We start from the raw sequence: 24,729 nt of genomic DNA on the forward strand, positions 1-24,729 counted from the left end.
TCATCTACATGACCATCCGAAGCTGTGTGCACTACTCGCTGGTCGAAACGGTCAGACCTTTTAATCTGTGTTTTAATATGTCTGTTTTTAAAGCACTCGCTGGAGCAGTGACTATAAATCTCGTTGTATTCTGTACAATGACAATAAAAGCTTTTGATTTGATTTGAGAATAACAATTTGAGATAATTAACTGAAAACAGGTGATTTAATCAGACTTTGCACATACCTGTTCTCCGCCTGTGTATGGGCTGTCAATCGGGGCTAGCCGCCCATCCGATGAGCTCGTTTTCCTGCTGCTTATATTTGAATTCATCCTTGCAGAAACATGCTTCAGTTCCTGAAAGTCTTTTTTGGACCGGGTAACATCTTTATACATCCATGGTAAATTACATCCCCTCCAAGTATAAAACACATGGGAAGCAAATAAAATACATTTTCTCTGAAAAGCTAGCAAACGTTAAAGGGAGGCAATCCTCATGACACGCATTTTTAAATAATTATCATCCGATAAAACAGACCAGTCTCTGCCAGTCTTTTTTATTATTTTTTTAATCCAATGACGTTATCAGTGATTTTAAGCTGATTAATTACCGAAATAACATCAACCCTGAGGGCGGCGCCATTTTGACGAGTCACATGACTTATTTTACCGGAAGTGACGTGAACTATGCGTTTGGTGTCGAGGACAAATTGACGTATGTGCTTTGTTCATGTTGTTTACTCTAGTTACTCTCACAATTATATTGAAATATGCCTCATTGTATCGCGAAACATTGCCACAATTCGGATAGGAACAATCCACGGAATGCTCGGTTCCATCTATTGCCAACGGGTAAGCGTAGGAAGTACGTTCGGAGGCAGTGGCTAGCGAAATGTGCTCGGCCCGAACCAAAAGATCCACAGGCGCATGTATGCAGCGAACATTTGAAGTTTCCGGACGACTACTCTGAGAGTATGATGAAACATAAAATGGGATTTATTAATCAACCATTACTTAATGGAGATGCAGTGCACTGCCAATGCCAGCCAGCGTAAGCACATTACACAGCAGAGTAATTCAATTGAAGGAATTGCAGGACCAGACGCACGGAGCACAGAGTGGACAGCAGATAACGGAATTGCAGTTGTATTGCTTATAGATTATCAGAACATTTCAAAGGGGACACAGTCACATTGGATATTAACCTATAGATTAACTACATCATCGTTTTTATCGTTGTAATGCCATTGAAGACCAGTTTAGACCAGACAAAGACCAAGGTAAGCCATGTTAGCCTAGCGCATGTTAGTACCTAGCGCCACTTGTTTTGATGTACGTTTTTGTTGATAACGTCGCGAGTTTGTATCTTTCAGTGTTGAGGTGGGCACCGTTAGATTCTGTGTCTTTACGATCATAAACGATGTGTTGGATGTGCAGCTAGGATAAGTAATAAGGGAGCTAGGAGTGATTTTCGGTGCAGTAATAGGTTAGCATTTTTCGCTCGGGGCTAATTCAGAGGCTCACTGTTAGCATTGTGTGTTTTTTTTGAAGAAAAAAATGAAAAAGATCAGTTAAATTAGTTTTTTCCCGTTATATGGATATAAAATATTCATAGTTTATTAAATATTAAGGTTCCTTAGACGTTGTTTCCTGCAAATGACGCGATTTCGGCCCCGGAACCGGGTCCGTGGGGCCTAAGAGGATAACAGAGTATATTTTTTATTTTGTTTACAGTTGTATTTGGATGGAATGAATACCTATAGTGATAATTCAAAGTAAGTCCGCCTGGACTTTATTTTTCTAAACTTCTTCCTCGGCTGACGAGTCCGAACTCAAATACTCCGCCATGTTTTCGTCGAATGAGCTGTTCGTGTGTTTACAAAGTGAACGCATAGATGACGTCACGACCTAGTTTTTCGGATCATGTGACTACTGAAAATGGCCAAAATGGCAGCAGCCTGACGGAATATACAGGTTTTGATAAAAAAAAGAGCTATAAAATCATTATTTACCGGGGAATATCGCTGTTTTCTTCAGGGTATGGTTTAAACATAATGTTTCACTAAATACTGAAGTTTTGATTAACTATCTAATGACTGGAGCCTTCCTTTAACATTAGCATTTCCTCCAGGAGAATCACTCCACGTCAAATCGTATCAGTTTACCAGAAGTATAGTGTTTAAAACAGCGTACAGCGGTTAGTAAACCTGAGGTTATTAATATCACGTATAATCCACGTGTTGCTGGCAGTGACTAACTTTTTGTAACAGCAAAACAGTAATTGGCAAACAGCCAATCAGATTTGAGCGGTGGGGCAACACCCAATCAGCTTTGAGCATGCGTAATGCTGTATTCTCACGCTCAGAGCACTTGACGCTGTGATCGGGATCTTAGGCTAACTCAAGCCAAGCTCAATCAAAACACCATTTCTACTTGTTTATGTCTTGCATCATGAATGATTGAGATTATATATCAATATGGTGCACGGCCTTTTACTAAAAACACACTTTTTATTTAGCATTACAAACAAAGTTCAGCCAAGGCTTATTTACCAATAAAGAGACATTTTATCCAATGAATACGTGTTTTATTTCCTTTATGCTTTCCATTGAAACACAGACATCTTGAACACAAATACAGGTCAGTTAACCTTTAGGAAAGGTTAGGGAATAGTGAATGTGTGTTTTCCCATTGGAAGAAACATTTTCATCAAGTTCGTTAACATGTCTTAGTTTTAAATACAAGGTATACATTTTTCTTCTTTCTGGTTGTTGTGTCATATTGTGTTTCAACAAAAAGGCATTTTCCCCAAAATATTCTTCCTTTTTGTTGTTTTTCTTTGAGTTTGATGTAATGAATACTTAGCATTCAGTATAAAAGGCATTATGATGAGTTGTGTACAACAGACTAGATTGTCTGAAAACACTAATGATAAATATCATACTGTCCTTCATATGGCAATTCTTTCTTTCAGTCTTTATTTCGAACAGATTAAAAAATAACAAATGTGAAAAACAGAATACCGTATTGTAATAATACAGTATTTATCCACATTCATGGTAATATTTGTATATTCAACAAAAAAACAAAAAATGTCTTCATATTAATAATAAATCATATGTGTCCGAAAGGGAGTAGGAGGAAGCAAATTGATTATCCATTGCAGAATAATATATTTATTAGATGCTGTATAAGTCAATGAGTCATATTAATCCATATCTTTAAACCCAGAGAGGCGGTTAAATGGATTATTGCAGGTTTGACACTGATTACTGTCACTAAACACCCACCGGAAGGATTTCAGCAGCCTTTGTGAGTTTGGGTTGGGTTGAGTCCGATTTATTAGGACCTCCTTTCTCTGCCACACTCGTTTTGTCACAGATCTCCTGTTGGCCGCTCTGCTGGTGTCCAAATTCGAAGCTGATCCTGAGCTCCCCCATCTGACAGCGAGGCAGAACGTCAGGGATCCACTCGATCACAAACGGACTGGCATCCTTCTGATCCGCTGGTCCTGCAGAGATTTGTCAGTGTAAATATAATGCTTGCTTCATGGTATTATAAAAAGGCTGAAAACAAGCAACTCACCAACTTTGAGGAAGGTTCGGAGCTCCATCGGTCGTATAGCCTGCGGCCGATCTGTTCTGAATCCATCTGGTAGTTCTGGTTCAGGCGGAGGCTCAGGGCAGTGAAAACGTGAATACGAGCTGTCGGCATTTTTTACAAAGCTCTGAGAGAGCTCCAGAGGCAGCTGATGGGCAGAGAGTGATGGGGAAATAAAGAGGTGAGAAGATTGTACACTTGAATGTTTCTATTATATTAGCATGTCATATCTTCTCTGGTTTTGGCAGCAGGACAACAAGAGATCAGAGAGGTTTCGCTAAGACAGTAACAATGAAATTGGAAAGCGAGGGGGACAAAAAGAGAGGAGGAGGAAAGTTCTATTTTTTACCTCTGAGGTGTCAAAGATGCGTTTGACCTGCATGAGATTGGTGATGTGCCAGGTGTACTTGGAGAAAGAGCCGAGAGGAAGTCCATCATTCCTCACAAACGCTGACATTCACACAGATAGGAAGAGAGAAAGAGTCAATACTTGATATTCAGATATTAGATGTTGTAAAGTAGAAGGTAAAAGAAACAAACAATTGAAATACTAGGCAATGCAATATTAACTTTTACAGCACTCATTTCTGTCACTGTGTTTTTTCTTAAGATGCTGGGATGGGATGCAGTACACACACTTGCAGCACCTGTAGAGGTCCACGTATGATAAAAATAGCTTTCTTATAATAAATGTCACCTGTTGTGAAGTTGGGCAGCCTCCTCTTCTTGGAGCCCAGCGACAGGCGATGCTGCAGAGCGTTGAAGAACTCCTGGGGGACGTGGTACACCAGAGGCTGAGGTTTCCCTGTTGGAAACACAACAACTTTTTACTGTGTGCAAAGAACTGAAAAAAGCCATTTGTTTAGCGGAGATTCACAGGATTAACTTGGGCCATGCATAAACAAAATAATTGTTGATTAAAGCAAGTTAAAAACTATAGGACTACTTGACAAACTGAAACTTTTGTTGAGTTACAAAATAAACGTTTAAACTGACAAACATCATATGTGTACTTCATGATTTATTAAGATATTGTTCCCGAATGAGGTCCCATGGTAGTCCACTGGAAAGGAGGGGACTTCACCCATGAAAGTGACATCATCACATCTAACTCTTGGCGAAAAGCAAATTAACGCAATTTATATACTATCTATTTGCATGGTGAAATGATCCATAAACATGCAGCGTGCTAATAATACTTCATCTTTACCATCAAACTGGTAGTGCATGGTCTGGTGGATCCTCTCTGTGACGCTAGCCAGCCACTGCTGGAAGCCCATGGTCACCGTACGCTCATCCACAGCCTGCGTACTGCCTGAGACATGAAGACACACAGGTTAGAAGATCACAACAAACACGTATACATTATCTTCTTTTTGTTCCTCAGTGGACCGCTCACCAACCAGATACTCAGTGTTTTAAAGACTTGAGAGCTTTTGCCTGTCAACTTTCATTAAAAAGGCCTGTCAATGTTTTTGAATTAGACGTTAAAATATGCTCCTCTACAGTGCGACCCTGTTCTTTTCAATAGCAGATCAGGATTAGTGCTGCAGGATTAGACGGGGGGATGATGAAGATAGAGACAGATGTCTAAGACGATGTAAGGTTCTTTAACAAACACATTTAGGCAGCAGGGAGGGGAAGTGCAGAGAGGCAGCACCTGGAGCCTTCAGCCCCCCAGCACCGGGGGCTTTCCTCAGGCCGGGGGCTGACACTGCCTCCATCCCCAACCCAGAGAGAGAGGCCACTGAGGGGGCTACACAGAGGCAGGACATCAAAGAGACGCAGGTTGGATGGGACAGACAGAGAAGATTCAGACAAAAATGCTTTGGAGAATCATCCTGCATTAATGAGTGATAATATGATATAAAGAAGGTTTTATGATGAAGCACCAGAGAGAGAATCATCCAGGCGAAGCTTCTTTGTTGTGTGGTGAGAGATGAAGGGTTCGACCTGCTGCAGAGGCTTCTCACTGAGACTGAAGAGCCTACTGGTGGCGTTCTGCTGCACACCTGAAAGGAAGAAAGAAGAGAAAAGCATTATAAGCACATTCGATATTAAACAAAAACAAATGAAAAGGAATATAAATATATCTTCTTCTTTCTTGCAGAGAGTAAAGCCAATTTGTTTGGCTCGGTACAAAGACTGGATACAGGGGGAAAAGCTAGGCTGGTTGTGTCTGTCAGACGAATAACAAACAAATGATAGACAGAATAGTACATGTTTGATTTTCTGTGGAACATCTTTGAGATGAATTCACTTTACATTTTTACCTTGAGAACTTTTCTGTGAATTATCTCGGGGTAAAAATCACATTACGGTACCATATTAAATCCACTTTTTGGACAAGATTGGGATATTTGCTAATATCACACAATACAAATTTGATTTGATTTAAATGTGGGGTCTGCCAGGCATATCAAACAACATCATACGCCCATTTTAACATAAGTTAGATTTATATCAAATTGCAACTGAAATATGATTTGACAATTTTATTACTGGGCTCTTTCAGACATACAAAACTATAAAAATGAACCTATAGTGCCACATTTCTCATGACTAAGCACTGCTAAATGTTTAGGGATAAGGCTTGCTTGGAAGGAAATGTTGACACACAAGTGTAATGGGTTAGGATAGGGTTTATATCAACTCTTTTGCTTTGTATCAACGAATGAATTGCTGATCATTGCATCGATACAACTCTACAGACACCTGCCTACAAACTATTCCTTTAAATATGTTGAACTGACAGAAGAAAACAGGCTCAGTCAGTTACCGTACCACTTGGGGTGTAGTTGATGAAAGCAGCAAACTCTGTAGCCAGTTTCTCGTCGCTTGCAAAGGCACACACACAGGCGTAGAAGTGAAGGCAGGGCTGGGAGCTGGGAGCTGGAGGAAGAGAGTTGGCGGACGCTCCACCTGCTCCATCAGCACCAGGTTTACCTCTCCTGCTACTGAGCTGACAGGCGCAGTGACACACCGTGTGCTGCTGCTCTCTGCCCTTCCCCTCGCTCTTAACCTCCGACAGTCCACCTGCTCCTACGGTGAGATGCAGCAGCCCCAGAGGATGCTGGGAATCTGTGTGGCACTTCACCACCAGGGTGTCTTTTGCCACGCGCTGCACCAGGGGGCCAGGAGACTCCGTGGCCAGCCTCCACAGCTCCTCCTTGGCTTGAATGGAGGCCTGCAGCCCCTCCAGCACGGAGCTCTTTAAGGTCAGTGGTGTTGCGCGACTCTGACACTCAATCGCTTGTTTAATGTGGACGCAGAGGCTGTCGGAGGACTGTTTTGAACCGGCCACCGCTGATTCTGTCTCGCCCTGATTTGACCTTTGACCCTGCCTGCATGAGGGCAAGAAGCAGCGCCCCAGGTTGATGCGAGTTAGCAGGGTGGCACCGTCTCCTGTAGCTATAGCCGTATCCGTGGGGACGAGTTCAACAAAGCCCAGCTGCGTCGCTGTGGCTCCTCTTCCTTTGTGACTCACTGAAAACACCTGGACTCCTCCACCTGAGCCGCCACCCAGGACTCCTCCTGCACCCTCTTTCCCGACACTCTCCTCACTGTCTATTATCACTTTCACCACCTCCACTCCACATTTCTTGCTTTTCCTGCCCGCCTTGGTGGAAGCATTTCTGAGGGAAATCCCACAGGCTTTGTTCTTGCAGCTGAGCCCGCGGGTGCCGTTGTAGACGCCACACTGCGGACACTTGCGAATCCCCCGCAGCGTGGCCCTCCCCAGGTTGGAGAGGAAGGGGGGAGTCGTGGCTGTGGGTTTTCGGCCGTCTCTCTGCTTCGATGCCAGGGTGGCCTGAGAGATGGTAGTCTGGGTAGCAGAGGAGGAGACCACGCTCACTGAGGAGGACACTGTCACCTCTGTTTCCATTTTCAAACTCTCCATTGGAAGGAAATTGATTCTAACCTGGATGAAGAGGGAAAAAAGAAACATACATGCCATGAATATGATAGAATGAAGTTAAAGTTCTCTATTGACCTTACGGAAAATGGTTTGTGTGTGTGTATATTTATTCATATACAACGCATAAATCACATGACACACATTAATTCACAAAAAAATATGAAATTAGCATGTAATACGATATTATAACAAAATGGATCCATACCATAAAAATGATGTCACTGGACTAAGTTTATTCGAAAAAATATCCACTTTTTCACATATCATACATAATGTAAAAAATAATGAAATACCAAAATATATTTTATTTCAACCTTTACCTTCTTTGACAGTTGTATCAACTTGAGAGCTGGTTTTAAAATGGGCCTGTTGTCTTACTGAGTCACTCAGTTTTGTGACATTAACTAAAATAGCCTTGAACTTGCAGACTTCCTTTTTATATAGGAAGTCTGCAAGTTCTTCCTCTATAAAATAACTTGCAGGCCTTGCAGCTGTGACCAGCTTGAAAACTGGTCACAGTAAAAGCAATGGGCCTATATCTGTTTGTAGATGTAGTAGTTAACAACATAACAAATGGTAAAACTTCTTGAATATGCTAATATTAATGTTGGTGAAATACTACCAAGCTTGTTAGGGCCTGAGCACGAAGTGTGCGAAGACCTATTGTAATTCAAAATGTAATAAAACCAATAGTTGAATTACTTGTAGACATATACAGGCTATATGCAAAGGCACTGTGATCCAGGTATGAACATGAGGAATTAAATGAAGCCGAAGGAACAAATAGGGAATCAGTAAGAAATCAGGCGGAGTAGAATATGTATATAACAGTACAAGCATAATGTCAGTATTGATTGAATTGATATGCATGTACCATACAGTGTTGGTAAAGTTCCGTTGAAAAATAGATATCAAAAATTAAAACTGCAATGTTTAACTTATTTCAAATCACATTGCTTTCTTAAGTTTCGCAGAAAAATGTCAGTTAAAATGCTTTGCAATGCTTCAAATGTGTCGTGCATATTTTAAACTGTGCTCCACCTCATTGTTAACACACCACCTGTGTGTCACTGTTATTTATCTGTGAGTGTTTTTAGAGCAAATGTTCAAACTACCTGTGTTCGGCTTCTGTTTGGTCACATTCAGGTCTACTCTGGCCTCCAAATCCGTCTCGACCGTCGCCATTGCTCCTTACATCCCGACAACCGCATTGCGCCTGTAACGACACTCCCCATTGGTCGGAGGCGATCACGTGGTCAAAAAAGGGGCGGCCTCTCTTGAGGCGCTGCATTGTGGGAGGTGTAGTTCATATTGGTGGATGCTTCAGTTTAGGTTCGTTTTCATGTTGAATATTGCTTTTATATCTTGTAACGAGCCACTTCCACTGTATTTGAAGTGTTTATAGCAACAGCTACAATCTCGATGTGTGAGGCTGGAGGAGCTCTGTAATGCTCTTAATACAGGAGGCTGACATTGTTTTATATGAGTTAACATGGATAACTCCAACATTGGAGCTGATTTAAAACAGTCTTCTTAATACTATTTCAGAATAATAAACACACTTTTATATCCTGAGCAAAAAGTAAAATAAATGCTTAATATACCACCAATGTATAGACCGTTTATATTAGCTTTACATACAGAAAAATACCGAAATAAGCCTACATTATTCCATTATCTTCTGGTATCTTTCTCAGATTATCATATTTAAAGAATTGCAGTTTCCTCTTGCCAAATATGATTCATTCAAACATTTTGTACTAAGGTTCAAAATGGAAAAAAAACGATCGAATATTATTGTATAATGAAGAAATTGGTTGTATCTATACTCAATATTGAAATACATACCATGCGACTTTTAGAGAAGAGAAAAATACTATTTATATAAATGTAGATAATTATACTTTTTGTTAACCCTTCATTCTGACCTGGTTTTAAAGACAAGATGCAAACAGCGTAACAGAGAGCAGTTTTAAGCATCAGCATTTTAATGGGACAAAGCAAAAACTCAAACCATGTACAGAACTGTCCTTGCCAAAACATAGGTTGACCACATTCTTAGGCACCGCCTACTCTTGGATGATTTTTGGTTAAATTAAAAAGTAACTCGCTGATGATGATGATAATAATAAGGCAACACAATGGACTTGTTTAACTATGTTAAAAATGATGGTGACCACAGTGCAAAAATCTGATCCTTATACGGTTGATTCTTAATCTATAAAAACAATTGTTTAGGTTTAAGACAGAATAACTTAAATGATGCATTACTTGTGAATGGAAAGGCTTTCGCATTACATAGCAATGCTGCTTGTCGTCCGAGCCTCTGGAAGAATCAAATGTTGCACCGTCTCTACTGTACACTGGACAGGGATGCTACTGTAGAACAGCCGTTTATGAAGTCCATTAGCCCAACAGAAAGCAAGCTCGCTCCCTTGATTAACATGTCGTCTTTATACAGATTCAGTACAATTAAACAGACCGTTTGGTTATTTACATAAAAACAGAAAACAACGTGGAATGCAAAAACATTTTAAAAACAAAAAAACTAGTAATTCAAATTTTGTGAAAAGATAACCTTAAGTATTTGTGCAATATTTGTCTGCCTATTAGTAAGATAAGAGTGGCAGTAATCCCTGCAATTGGTTTATTTGAGATATTGAAAATCCAATTTAAAAAATAAAGTCGACAGCCACTTAATGTTTCATAAACAAACATAAAAGGTCTCATGTGTCACATGATTCCCGAAATTAAACACAAAAAAGGCTCTTTATACAATGTCAGCATTTTAAATTTGCTAAAAAAACAAATGATACTATTTCACCCGTTGCAAAAAATGTTATAATGGCGTAGTCCTTTCTGTTTCAGGGGGAGATTAATGGACATTGTTCTTGTGTGTAATAGCATCAGTTCATGCACACACTCAAGCACACATTTCTTATCCACAGACTCATCAGTCCGCCCCGGGAGATGACAGTCGAGAAGCGCTGAATTTTTACTTGTTTTCCCACTTTCCCTCAAACTGTGTACTTTGTCTTCTCAGTGATTTCCTACATTTCACAGAATGACTCGACACACCTTGAGAACTTGCTTGGACTAGTTTTTCACTTTAGTAACATGTGGACAGACGTGAGAAATGAGAGCTTCAAATTGAGAAAAAAAATAAATGCACCCATTACGCAACACATCGCATGACTTCTTATGGACTACTGAGTGCTTTCTGTGGCAACGTTGGTAGCCTCTTCTCCCTGTATGATTGTTACACGTTGGTATACAATTCTGCCCTTCTCTTTGGCTCTGAAAACAAACAGAACTAAGTGTTTTACTATCTTCCTTTTAAACTAAAATGTGGCTGTGCTAGAAATATCTTGACATGGTTATATAATTTACATTTGGCCAGATATCTGCAGGCATTACAAAAATACGCCAAACAATAAAATGGGCCCAAGAATGCAAAGGTGCATTAGCAATTAGCTGTTTTAAAAGTGTTTTAAAAGTGTCCCGGAGCGGATGGTTTTTCTTTACACTTGCAGATTTGGGCAGTGGGTGTTAAGTTATGGGCTGGTTAAGGTTGATAAAATGGCGTACCAGCCTTTCTAACAGAATTACTTTGTGTGGTTTCAGAGAGAGAGCATCTAATGCCCTCCCTCCCCCAGCAGAGTATCATCTTGTGGCCTCAGAGACTTCAGAGGCCCGCTGTGCTCAGTGATCAGTGGGTGTGGTAGCCGGCGGTGCTCATGCCGGCCTGGTTGGTCAGCACCGCCCCGTTGACGCCCTGCCCGGGCTCCACCATGGCCCCGTTGCTCACTGCGCCCACGCCTGTCCATCCGGCACCGGCAGCATGTAAATGACTGTAAAGGCAGACAGATTATACAGTTAGATGAAAGCTAATGAAAGATGTCGTAGCATCAATGTGAACATTTCTGACATTCAATGTTGTGTGGCGCGAGGGACTGTCTGCAAACTGTGTCCTGCTTTTACATTATAGATGTGATTCAGCTATGTTGTTTGTATTTGTCCATTTATTGAGGCTATTTCCCTACATTTCAAAACTTGTTTGTATTCAAGTGCAACACCAGCACCCTATGGACTGATAAAGATTTAGCTTGCAGTCAGATTTGTATCAGGCAAACAGAGAGGCCAATATGTGATGAAAAATAAATACATTTATTTTGTTCGATTTAGATTTGATCCCGTTAACACACATTTGCAGTGGAGGGATTTAACCAACAGCTGCTTTTCTAGATTCAGATGAATTCAAAACATTAATCAACATATATTTAATTTATTATTTGCATTGTATGCGTCTTATATATACAAGGAGCTACAGCTTAAGCCGCTTAAATTAGACTTTTTGCAAATGAAGCTATAACTTTTGAACTTTCACATACAAAAGTCCAAGGAATTGTCAGGACTTTTACAGGACTGTAAAAGAATGAGCAAATAGGTGATGTTATGGGCAATACAACAGGACGTATACTGTTATACTCAAAGAGATTGTCAACAGTGAAGACAACATGAAAGATGATGATAAAAAAGGTGCAGAAGTTTCTTCAATCACCAACACACATCTAGTGAAGCCATTTCCAAACCCTGTGCTCACCGTGGGAAATAGATGTAAATATTGTTATTATGTAGGCAGAAGAAAATAGTCCCATATTCAGAAATTAAGCTTCCCCTGTTGCTCGTATCCCTAAGTGAGGGAGAGCATGTAAACCCGCTTTCTATTGGGAAAACAATCAAAGTGTGATATAAATAGATAACACCCATTTGGTGTTGCTGTGGTGATAGCAGACAAACTGGCTTAGAGAAAGAAATGAACAAGATGGCTGCATGAAAACAAGATTCACAAGAAATGATTTGTGCTGTGGTCACCTCTGGTACTCACTTGTAGCCCTGCTGATCCCAGCTCTGCCCGTACACTCCGTAGCTGGGCACCTGCCATCCGTTGGGCACATACTGCCCAATCTGCTGTGCAGCTGTGTTGCTGTACCACTGACCCCACTGACTGTAGGGCTGCGCTGCGAAGCTCACCGTGTTCTGCTGACATACAAATTCATATTTCAGGAGGAGGCAGAATATCACGTTGCACCACAGTGAAGTGAACCAGCAGTGAAGCAGGGTTCCTTTAATGTAAGCAGTGCAGGATGGTGACTGCAGAAAAATAAATAAATGATGCGTGGGGGAATCTCCTGGTGCTTACCTGGGGCATCTGTACCTGCTGAATGGGGCTCACAATGTCTGTTGTTTCTTTGCCCCAATAACACTTAACAACATAGCCCTCTATGGATGTGCCGTTGACGGAGACAATGGCATGAGCTGCTGCTTCATGGGAGTTGAACCTGCGCCCACAGAAAGGAGATTAAATATATAAGGATATCTGATCAAAACATAAGAGCATGATGATTTAATGCAAGGTTTTTTGAGTGACAGGTTAATCTGCAAGTCAGCTTACCTCACAAATGAGTAGCCTTTGTCTGGGAAAACACGGATTTCCATTATTTGGCCAAAAGGTGAGAAGGTCTGTCTCATGGTTTGCTCTGCGAAAAAGAGACGAATATTTAAAAGATGAGATTTTTACATGTGCCTCTACATAAGGGTGCTACAATCAATTAGTCATTAATGGTACCAGGCTGATCAAATATAACCAGTTATGCGCGGTTTAAATCGTAATGGTAGATTTAGCAGCTTTTTAGAGCCGTTTAGCAATATGTCTTTAAAGCGACTAGCAACAAAATCAAAAGCAAAAAAAAACACTAGCGAAAAATAATAAAGAGTTGAGTCTTTGTAAAAGGTCTACATGCACAGTAAAGAATAATATTGTTTCTGTTGAATATCTGTACATATAACTACACTTTTCTAAATTGTTTGTGCATGCTGTCAATTAACACCAAATATTTGAAGTGGGACCTGAGATATGTGGTCCCCCTTTAACTCTCTAATATGCAGCTTAATCTTATAACTCACCTGTGAGTCCTGTTGTGACCCCCCCGCAGTAGACGGTGCAGTTGCTGGGGCTGGACTGGTTGACCACCTCGTCAAAAGAGAGCTGCTTGGCATTGGTGGCTAAAAGAAAAGATTAGAGCCGTTTTTCATTCATTTTATGTCTTTCTCAAAATATGTATTGTACAATACAACTGTGTGCATCTACTGTATGTGCTGCATGAACCATCTGATATATGGATTTTAGTATTCAGACACAGACAAGTGTTCATTGGAAGAAAACAATATCAAATGGAAAGTGGGTGCTTTTATGTTGTCAGGTGAGTAAATCTGGAAAACCTTTGGACTGCAAGGAGAGTTCAAATGCAGCCCATCGATTCTCTTTTATTTCATTCCAGTGTACTTACTCTCATTTGTAGTTTTAGGAGCAGGCTTCCTTGTGGCCCAGTTGGTCCTGATCTGCCGTCCTCCCAGCCACTGTCCTCCCATCTGCTGGATGGCATTCTCTGCATCCTGGTTATACAGAAAGAATACACAGCAAAGTGAGTCAAAGACACCGAACACATAACGTCTCACTGTATGTAAACCCGGAGCTTCAACTGAGTCAACAATCAGAGCCTGCTAATGTTTCTCAGTCCTCTAACACATGGGCATTACTGGCACACTTACCCATTTGTTGAAGAAGGAGACAAAGCCATAGCCTTTAGATTTACCTGTGGCCATGTCTTTCACCACTCGACAATCCCTGTGATAAATATAAAAACACAGTTAGTCGAGAAATTCAGTGTATGATATGACTATCATGATATTATTTACCATGATTTGAGTTATCTATATGGAAGGGTTTAGGGTCTATACCTCAACTGCACAGTAGCATTTATTATGATACACTATAGCATGTTATTGTAAATTATTCTTTTGGGCAACAATTCCAATGAAATACAAAAAAACAACACTGAATATTTCTACTAACAAGTATATGTGTGTATTCATAGCCTGATATATTCTTTGTCCTTGCAATCAATTAAAATACATTAAAAAAAATAGCTAAAGTGGAATGATAAAACCCAGCAACATAACACATTCATACACATTTACTAAAAATGCCGATGGTGTAGCCCGGCTGATCTGAATAAGCGATATAGAATAACATATAAAAGAAATGAAGAATCCCACACACAAATAATGATCATGAGAATATACTTACGATATTTTCCCAAATGGAGCAAAAGCTGCTTTAATGTCATCTGTTGTGATTTCAGGACTTAGATCTCCAACAAAGACATGGAAGTGACCTTAAAAAACAACATGCATTCAAATTTGTATTCATACAAACAATTATTTAACACAGTAAAAACACACATAGTATGACGAGTAAAAGAGTATTGCTTTGTAGTGCATTACATCAGGAATATACAAGATGCCAAGCATTAAACAGAAATAAAAAATGTGTGTATTTGTGCATTTCTGTAGCTCTGAAAGACAAGTTGTTTTATTATAAAAAGTGTATAAGAACAGTATAAATATGTTCCACGTTATAACCCCTTAGACCTTGAAGAAGAAACCACAGTAATAATGAAGGACTCACTGCTTGTGTCTTTCTTTTGGCTGGTTGGCGTCGTGGCCCAGTTGACCTTGACCTCCTGAAAGAGAGACAGAGCGAGGGAAGAGGAAACAAGGTGAGAAGGGAAGTTTCCTTGCAGAAGAGAGGAAGGTGAGGTTTTGTCACACACCAGTTTTACTTTAATATTCTGTGATTGAGAACTTTTTTTAAATAAGGTGGTCTCTGTATGCCATTAGTGGGGTTTTAAACCAACACTACAACTTGATTTATCTAAGTTTACAAACCTTTGCATTAATTAAAATAGCAGAACAAATACAGTGGAGAATATAAAAAGGGATATCAAGGTTTCACCTTCATAATCAGGAACATTTCAGTCTAGTAAAAATTTGGAGAAAAACTGTAGGAAGTTAGGTCCAAATAACAAGGGACTTACAAACAAGTGATTTTTACGAACTTGTTATACTCCTCAAATGGTCCTTCAATACCTGTTGAGGATAAAATATTTTCAACTGAATGTATTTCTCTTGAAGTTGCTCTTACGTGGATTCTACGTGGAAATAACTTTGCAGAAGAACACATAGCAGTAAAGAAGTAAGGGGACAGAAGAGCATCCATTAAAGTCACATGTAGCATGATTACACAGCAGGGCCATGTTAACTCAGTCAGACAGATGGCAAGCTCACTCAAGCTCACTCAAGGAACATCTTAATTGAAACAGATAATAAAAGCCCAAACAGCTCCATGTTAACATCTACGCAAACACACACACACACACACATGTAAGTTATCAGTTTATTTGCATGTAGTGTTTAGTATTTGTTGTAACAGTGCGGTGACAACTCAGCCTAAACACACATGTTGAAAGACAATTGAAGCTTTAGAAAATGCTTTTACAATCTTATTTCTCTGTGTAAAATGTTATATTATCCATTCAGGTCATAAAATAAACATTATTTTAGCACATTTTGCAAGTTAAAATGCCAGGAAACAACCAACTAATTTCAGCTTCTCTGGTGTGGTTGGTTTTAGTTTTCTACAATCTAAAACTAATCATTATTGAGATTTAAGCCATTCATTAGACAAACAAGACATTTCAAAATGTCAATGTTGGCTTTTTCAATACTCTAATATAGATCAGACCATGTGCAATGAGAGCAACATAGCTCAAATAGATGTCTTTTGTGCCTGTTCAAAGCATTTCAATTAGTCTTAATTAAATTATTAATGGTGACAATATCTGCAAAATGTATAATGTACTTGTCCATTTTAAAAAGGTAAATACAATTCTAAATATATTTTTCTGAATCGTATAGCCTTTTAAAATGGTAATCTAATGACTGATTCTTTTTAAATCCATTACAGATGTTGTGTATTGAATCCAATCACTTTGTGGAGGATCTACAGACTTGTCTCGATTTGAAGTAAAAACAAAGGCTGACATTCTAGAGAAATGAGAAAATATGTTTTAAAGATTGTTACACTGCAATAACATGACAGAGATCGGTGTGGTCATTTCAGACTGTGCACAGTAGAGTAATGTGCACAGGGGACTAAACCAAATTAAGTGAAGTGGAGCAGGAACAGGGATGTGAGATAAGGTCTAAAAAAGATACAAGTTTTTTCCAGCCGCTTCATTTCACCCCTGCCCACCCAGCCTCACCGTAGTGGACTCACCCAGGAGATATGATAGCTTACCTTACCCAGAATTTTCCGACCGTTCATGGCTGAGATTGTGGCCGTGGCATGTCTATGCTCATAGAACTCCACAAAGCAGTACGGATCATGACCTGCTGTCTGGAGGGGGCAGGAAACAGATATTATTCAGAGGCATTGTCAATATTTTTTATTGTTAAAAAGGAAGAAAACAAGCACTTTTGTTGATTTCTGGAGGGGTGTGACAGTGTTTGATTGACAGCAGAGTCCCGGGGTTACACCATAGAGAATGTAAGACAATGTCAACAAACATGCACAATAACTTACATTGTGTAGCTAGTTATTGAAGAGCAGGACCAAAACAGAACTTATCAGACAAAAGAGACATTGCATCTACTTTCAAATGTTGGCAATAAGCTAACTAGGCTGCAAAATGATAGTTTTTATAGTTTTCCAGGTAGTACTTAATTGGATGTATCAAAATCAAAAAGTATCCGTCTACAATACCAGATAGATAGTCCTAATGAAAACATACATTTGTGATACCAACGCCTTTCCCTAATTGAACTGATACCAATTTGATGGGTGGAAAAACGGGCCTACACATGATTTACATCATAGATATGTATAATGTAACATACAAAAAATTGGGACTTTAACGTTTATTTGGCCATTATACAAGATGACAGAATTATATTTTGTTTATCCAGATAATCCCAGATGCTGGAATAAATGTGGATTTCTCGGGAAGAACGTCAGAGGAGATAAGGAAGCGACTCAATCAGATCATAAGGTCGGGGAGAAAAGTGTTGATGTATGAACTCTCATACATTGTACGACAGTTGTCCTACTGTTGTCGTACAACCAAATGTGTCCGCTGTAACCAAATGATCTTCTCAAGCAAGCAAGGAAGAACACACACAAAAAAAAAGAGTGAATACGATGAAAAATTAACTCACATCTACTATCATTTTACAGCTCTTGCAGGGTCCAATCTGGCCAAACAGCTCCAGGATGAGGGCCTCTGTCACGTCCCGGGACAGATTCCCCACGTACCTACAATGGACAGAAGACACAGACAATACTGTTAGTCGTTTTGTGATGTAACTGAAGATTTGACATCTTCTGCGGGTGCTGAAGCAGGGTGAAGTTTTTCCTTCAATTATTAATGTGGTGACTAAATGAAAATCCGGCATGGGACATAAACATCAAGTTGTTCAGCAGATCTGGGAGTGGGTTTGTTAATTGTTTTGGTGTTGTAGGTAAAAGGGTGTTTGCCTCCCCGGTGGCCAACCTAATTATTCTCAAACTGTGTTGAGTTAGTATCTATTACCCGAGTTTGCCTCAGTAGAAGAAAGGGCTGTTGGTCAGTTTGTTGTATTGTGTTGTCGTGCTTCGGGTTGTAACATACAAAGTCATTTTTTAAATCCAATATCCCATAGAATCTTATAAGAAATGTATGGATGTGTGAATGCCAAAACTACACATTTACACACAAAAAATAAACAAATACCCAGAAGTAATCACTCCTCCCTCTGGATTCAATGAAATGTCTCAAGATGATACCATTTCAAGGACGTTCATTGCAAAATATGCTTTAGTCTGCATTAAATAAGCTAGACATAAAGTGCAAGTAGGGACATCTAAGATATTGTAATGTCTGCGGCTGACCTTGTGTCACAACACTGCTGGCTATTAAGAGATGTCATTTAATAACTAAAATAACCCGTTAACCAAATAAACACATTAACATCAGTATTAGATTATCTCGAGGAAGGGTACTGGTAACAGAGCTATCCATTCAAGTAGTCTACTAGGCCTGTGAATTAATGTCTCCCATGAAACTCTATGGATGATGGCACACCAAACTCCATAGAAAAATGAGGCAATTCAGTGTTCTCCTGTTTATCGTCCGACTAACAACAGTCTCTGATACATATGGCTACTCTGTGCAATACAAAACTGCATTCGGCATACAAAAAACACATCACATTGTATCGAAAGGAATAATTATTGAATGTTCCTTTGTGAGCAGTGTGTACCCATGTACACATAGTGTATGGTTCCTACGCGTTAATTTGATCAATTTCTGGATTCACTTATGAATGAGCCGAATATTCCAGATGTGAGATAATTACGATGTATTAAGATGTTTTTAAGTCGTATTTAGGATATACACTCAAAATATATTTATTATTGAGTATATGGTGCAAATCTCTCGGTTTTGAGACTGTAATACGCTGTATCGATGCTAATTTAGCTACGTGACGGATACAAGAGGCTAGCTAACGGTAACGCAGACACACATACACACACACACTTACAGGGTTTTGGGCTGGTCATCGTCCATTCTGTTTTAACTTGCTGGCCGAGAACAAGTCGCAAACCCTGAGAGCAAATCCACGACTGTCTCAGGCAGTTGCCCGCGACACCGTCAGGTTATTTTAATGCGCAGTATGAAGTGATAACCCGCCGATGTGTTAGCTCCGGAGTGAACAATGGGCAGCCGACAAAAGATGGCGGAACGACCGGGGCCGAACCTCAGGCGCATGCGCAGGTTCCCAACCAAACACAACATCAAGACATGTTACAAAATACTGTCAAGTGAATACAAAATACATGTTACACACGTTTCTTATGTATGAATATAGTACAATTTATAATAAAGTCTATTTTATACGTTTTTTATAAACAATATGAGCAGTACATTAATATTGTACTATTAAACAGGCAAAACAACAGACTGCTTCTTTATATTGTTTTGATTTAATTACCCACTCAAAGCATTATGTGGTTTACTCCCCTCTGAGATTATGTCCTCAGGATGGTATCATCATTTTAACATGTTTACGAGAATCATACCTGCCCAAGTGTTCTATACTGTACTGTACACTGCTCCTTGTACTAGGCTCCCAGTAAAATGATGGGTTAAATGCAGAGATCAAATGTCACTGTGTGTGCTGTGTGCATGTGTGTGTGACCATTAAAGAGGGTTTCATCCTCCAATTCTAATATATAATGTCACATCTATGTTTAATATATAAACATGTAAATTCACCAACACATTGTTTCCCTTGTTTTACGAAATGTAAATGATCTGACCTTTAAATCTTTCACCAATAAAAGGCTGTTCATATATATAAATGTGATGTTTAATGTAAAATACATGTTTAATGTATGTATGTATGTATATATATTCATACTTTTTTTTCAGCATTGTTACTCTACATGGCAGTCAATATAGTACTTCTTGAAGTTTAAGACTTGTAATGAAGACATTTAAAAAAAAATGGTATGATGACTTTCTTTGACATCTCAAAATTAATTTCACCAGCTGTCAGACCAAGCAAGACCAACATATGTATTTTAGCTACTAATAATAGTTTTGGTAGGAATGCCACTGTGTGCTTTGCTGTGTACAAGTGCGAATTGGATAGATGTAATAACCATGTAAAGGATAATGGTATCAATTTATTATAGAAAACTGTATGCATTCAGATTTACTTTTGCTCTTTCTGTGCAATATCCAATTAGAAATCCTTGTAGGTCTGCTATTACATTTATGAGATGCATTTAAATATATTATCGCTATTCCTTAAGTGTTTGCAAAGTGCTCACTTCATCAACAAACCTCCATACCTTACATAAAAACACAGTTCAATATATTTTGTATTGCCCCTTTTTTCTACTGTATTGTAGGTGTCTGGTATTTTCATGAAATATAACAAGTTTAAAATGTAATTTTATTTTGTAACATGTCTGGGTAAAGACTTTGCTAAAAAAACATCGGCCCTTCCAGATCAATCACAACAAAACCACCATAGTGTTTATAAAAAGATAGGAAGAACAATGTAAATTGTTTTTTAAAACAATAAAACCTGATTTATTGTCAAACCAGGATATTTAAACTACGACTTTAACCTGTCGTTATTTTTTTTAATTGAATGACAAATATATAAATTAAGTTTGCCAACAATAAACACAAAAAAAGTCTCAAAAAGTCCTGTGGTTTCCACATGTGCGCCCTGATGCTGCTCTGATGAAACAGTCCTGAGCAGCATCAGTCGAGCTTCTCTGCTCAGTCTCTTCCTCATCTTGGGCAGACATTGTGGTCAGTGACGAGTTTCTCCATCCTCTTTATCTTGCGTTTGTTCTTGGGCATGGGTTTGTCATACATGCCGTTCTTTAGTAAATGCTCCTTGCTATGGTGAACCTGAGCACCGTGCTGCAGCTGGAAGGAGCACAGAGCCTTCAGGGGCCTCAGCAGAACCTGGACACACAAATGGAGAAGGTGTAAACAAAATGGTTTCTTGTTGGCGTTGCAACCTCTGTTTGTAACTCTCAAAAATAACCAAATCTATGTACTCCATTTTGATTTGGGTGACTTCTCACTGGTCAGTTTTTAAACTTAGCTACAGTTAACAATGAATTCAACTATAACTTGTACGTGAAAGGGGTTGCTCATATTAATGAACCTACATGTATTTACAGCAGTTCCTCTCAGCTCTGTGAATCATTTGAAGGTCTTTCAACTCATTTATTTTGTTTTTACAGCCTGCGACTTTACTGTTTTTGTTCAGTGAATGCCCTCATTCCCAGACACAGGAAGCTGTTTTCAGAAACACAACCCCAAATAAATGCTAATGCTGCTCCATATCTGCTGGATGTGTTACTAAACAGCTATATATATATATATTAATCATCATTATTTCATCACGTCACCTCTTGGATGTCGTCATTCTGCTCCAGTATGGACAGCGAGACAGCAGCACACTCCAGCGTGGACAGGCAGATGTTGGAGGGTTGTGTGCGGATCACATACTGACTGGAAAGAGTCCTATTGAGCTGCACCTGGTGACCCAAAGCAGAGGTGATCAGAAGGGTGAGAAAAAACTGATTTCTTTCAAATAACAAAAGTTATTTTGCCTGGAATTAAAACAGATACGATAGTTGATCTTCAATTATACCAAGTGTTTGCTACCCTTAAATTCTGGGACATAAACACTTGTTGTTACCACCAGTCCTCACTGATATCCCCCTATCAACCTGGACGAAAATGTTAAGGATTAGAACTTTTATATTTAAAATAGTTGCACAAAATCAACTTTAAGGCCACTGAAGAGAAATGACACACTGAAAGGCAACGTTTGTTATCTCTTTTTGACAAAATGAACATCACATCAAACCTATTTTATTGTGAAAACACAGTTATACAGTACACACCTGTTTAGGCAGGTGAAACAGGCTGTTTTTCAGGAACATGTTTTTGGCCTGGCTCCAGGTGCCGTCTATAATGATCACATTGTGTGTCACTGTGCCTACTTCCTGGTGTTGTACCAACTCGTCCAGGTTCTGGGATTTGGGACCTGGGTACAGGATCAGCGTCCTGCTGTCCCGACACACCGCAGCCAGCTCCGGGTGCCTGAGAGGGGAACAATTGAAGAAAAAATACTCAATACATCTGTAAATTCAGAGACAAAAGTGTTTCAATGGTGTGGCGGAGAGCTACAATTGGAGAATGACTTCTTACTTTTCCTCATTGAATCTCCTTCCCACTATGACATTGCATTTTCCTTGTGGCAAACAAGCAGCAAGTAGTGGCACTGTGCGAAGAACTCTGCTCTCCTGAAAGTAAACTGGAGGTTAGAAAAGGCATAACCATGAGCCTCTTATACAAATATGCCTGGTTTTCTTTAGCTATCTCATTGGAAGGAGCAGTTGATTTTTGGTTTTGAAAGGTGGAAAGGACAACACATTTGAATTCATCAGCCAGACAAAAAAAATAAACATGTAATGTAATAATACTGTATATAGGACTATTTGGAACTGGCCAATTATTAGCATTCGGCATCACTGCTTCCATCTTTCTTATTACTTTGGACATACAATACCAGGGGCATACTTCATGAAGATGGTTGAGATAATGACCACAGTGGGCGATGCTTTAATAAAAACAAATACTATATTGAATAATCAAAAATACAAAACATTGTTTGCCTTGCACTTTTTTTCTTGACCACGTATATACCTATTGTTGGTGTCTTGGGTATTCCCTTATGGTGTACACAATTACAACAAGAAAACAGAACACACTGAAAAAGAAGGTATGCCAAAGCTTTTGTCTGGTACTGTATGTGCACCTAACCTGACTATTGTTTTAATAGTAGGGATGCTCCGATAGTATATAATGTATAAGCCTTTCAAACAGTAGTCGAGTGTTGGGCATGTATGCCACATTTGACATGTTATTACCATAGACTGGTTATTACTCACCTCTGCAGGATGCTGCACTATGTACAGACATGTGGAGACCTCCAGGGGTTGTGTTGGAAGAAAAGGACAGAGACACACCTTCTGAGGGCGACTACATGGGAGGAAAGTTGAAGACTGTGATTGCAACGTTACATCCCAGCCTATAAGCCCCCATCTCTCAGTTTCAGCTGGTCTTCAGCTTTTCTTTAACGACATTAATCTGTTCCCTCATTAAAGCATGCCAGTAACTTGAGGAGAAGAAGAATGGGATGAGGAGGAGGGTTTTCAACCAATCTAACTGGTTAGCTAGCTAGCATTAGCTTCACTTTAATTCAGCTCACCGGCACCGTAAACACGTCGGTCTTCTCTCGCCCACCTCGACCGGGAGGGCAGCCAGGTCGCCAAAAGCGTCGTTTAATTCATCTTCATTCGACGAGCTGTCACCGTTTTCTGCTCCGTTTTCTTCAGAAGAGACAGGAGAACAAAATCTGGGATCATTGTCCATGGTGGAGTTAGCAAAAAGCTAACTTATCACCTATGCTTATCCCATGTTGTAAAACACAGCATAGAAATACACCAACTAGAATGCCTACAAACTGTTATACTAAACTGATATGTTAGCTAACTGGCTATACGAAAAATATATAAATAAAACGAAAACTTATTTCATTCGTCTCTTTATTTTTATAATTATTACTCTATGTATTTGGAGAATTTGGCATATCTACTCTATCTACTGTATTTCTATGACCTAATGGTAAACCATGAACTCAAAGCTGCCACCTGTCGATGTGGAGGTGACTGAAGTAAAAACTGATGGGAAATACTCATTCATAACACTGGATGTCTCCGATCATAATTAGGACCATAACATTATTTATATTCGGTTAAAATATTTAAAATGACTAATGCTTGATTACCTATACTTATCTTTGTTTCTTATTTATGAATTATTCCATGTGTTTATTTATGAATTATTCCATGTGTTTATTTATGAATTATTCCATGTGTTTATTTAGAATTATCTGGTAGTTTCCTCTTCGTATGCTTAACTAGCCTTTTATAAGGATGTGGGATGATATTCTTTAGTTGTGTATTTTAAATATGTGCTGCATGGCCTATGTTGTAGCTACTTACTTGTGACTTAATAAAACAATTTGTTATCAAGTTCTCTATTATAAATGTTGAATTTGATTTATTTCATGTTGCTTATTGCTGCTATGTGTGTTAAAAAAGGTGTCGAAATACAATGTGTGCCCAGGAACACTGCAGAGCTCCAGATGGGAATCTGTGGACTCAGGCATAGGAGCAACCATATGCAATTATTGACATAAACCGTCTTTTTTGATTATGTCGGGGCAAATACTGCACTGTCCAATCTTAGTACAGTCCTGGCTAAAAGAAACCCTCTATATACACAGTCACAAACATGGTGGTGTAACATGGAATCAGTTACACAACAATTTTTTTTAATTCAGCGTTAATGTTGGTTTTGGAAAACATTAAGAAGTATAGATAGTATAATGCACATACACAGGTTTTTGACTGTTTACAAGAGATCATGCATACTCCTGGCTGAGACGAGGTGTCAGGTTTACAGCCAGAAAGGCCTATTTTTAGCTGAAGATCCCCACTAACGTCACAACGACACATGCACTCTCACCTTTTTTATTCACACCCATGACCCTCACCTCGTTAAAACAAAACACTATAATGCATGCTCTATTGTCACAAGTCCACACTGCAGGGCCTGGGATAACCTGGAGAAAGGAAGGAAAATGTCCTTCTCTGAAAATGTGTTCAATTACAACATTTTTG

The 24,729-nt window shown here is 39.3% G+C and overlaps 3 protein-coding genes across 5 annotated transcripts; all 3 read right to left on the minus strand.

The window, feature by feature from the left end:
• Positions 1–2,559: 2,559 nt before the first annotated feature.
• cunh2orf42 (chromosome unknown C2orf42 homolog) lies at positions 2,560–8,710 on the minus strand. Its single transcript, XM_034238981.1, has 8 exons — positions 8,615–8,710; positions 6,365–7,502; positions 5,473–5,592; positions 4,791–4,895; positions 4,278–4,385; positions 3,930–4,030; positions 3,566–3,728; positions 2,560–3,491 (listed from the first exon to the last, which is right to left on the minus strand). The coding sequence occupies exons 2-8, from the start codon at positions 7,479–7,481 to the stop codon at positions 3,259–3,261; spliced, it is 1,947 nt and encodes a 648-aa protein (XP_034094872.1). The 5' UTR covers positions 7,482–7,502; positions 8,615–8,710; the 3' UTR covers positions 2,560–3,258.
• A 755-nt stretch (positions 8,711–9,465) lies between these two features.
• Positions 9,466–19,208, minus strand: LOC117561485 (nucleolysin TIA-1-like). 3 transcript variants are annotated; one of them, XM_034238939.1, is made up of 12 exons: positions 18,984–19,208; positions 17,619–17,715; positions 16,702–16,800; positions 15,031–15,085; positions 14,650–14,737; positions 14,112–14,187; positions 13,850–13,955; positions 13,467–13,565; positions 12,955–13,039; positions 12,703–12,841; positions 12,375–12,542; positions 9,466–11,350 (listed from the first exon to the last, which is right to left on the minus strand). In XM_034238939.1, the coding sequence occupies exons 1-11, from the start codon at positions 19,007–19,009 to the stop codon at positions 12,384–12,386; spliced, it is 1,029 nt and encodes a 342-aa protein (XP_034094830.1). In that variant the 5' UTR covers positions 19,010–19,208; the 3' UTR covers positions 9,466–11,350; positions 12,375–12,383. The 3 variants fall into 3 exon arrangements, with proteins under 3 accessions (XP_034094830.1, XP_034094829.1, XP_034094828.1); XM_034238938.1 differs by having other exon boundaries at positions 12,388–12,539; positions 18,984–19,207; XM_034238937.1 differs by having other exon boundaries at positions 12,388–12,542; positions 18,984–19,207.
• A 1,110-nt stretch (positions 19,209–20,318) lies between these two features.
• dtwd2 (DTW domain containing 2) lies at positions 20,319–23,476 on the minus strand. Its single transcript, XM_034238978.1, has 6 exons — positions 23,253–23,476; positions 22,933–23,023; positions 22,190–22,284; positions 21,883–22,081; positions 21,382–21,510; positions 20,319–20,929 (listed from the first exon to the last, which is right to left on the minus strand). The coding sequence occupies exons 1-6, from the start codon at positions 23,414–23,416 to the stop codon at positions 20,750–20,752; spliced, it is 858 nt and encodes a 285-aa protein (XP_034094869.1). The 5' UTR covers positions 23,417–23,476; the 3' UTR covers positions 20,319–20,749.
• Positions 23,477–24,729: the final 1,253 nt, after the last annotated feature.

The sequence above is a fragment of the Gymnodraco acuticeps genome, unplaced genomic scaffold (genome assembly GCF_902827175.1).
Source record: "Gymnodraco acuticeps unplaced genomic scaffold, fGymAcu1.1, whole genome shotgun sequence".
Lineage (NCBI taxonomy): Eukaryota > Metazoa > Chordata > Actinopteri > Perciformes > Bathydraconidae > Gymnodraco > Gymnodraco acuticeps.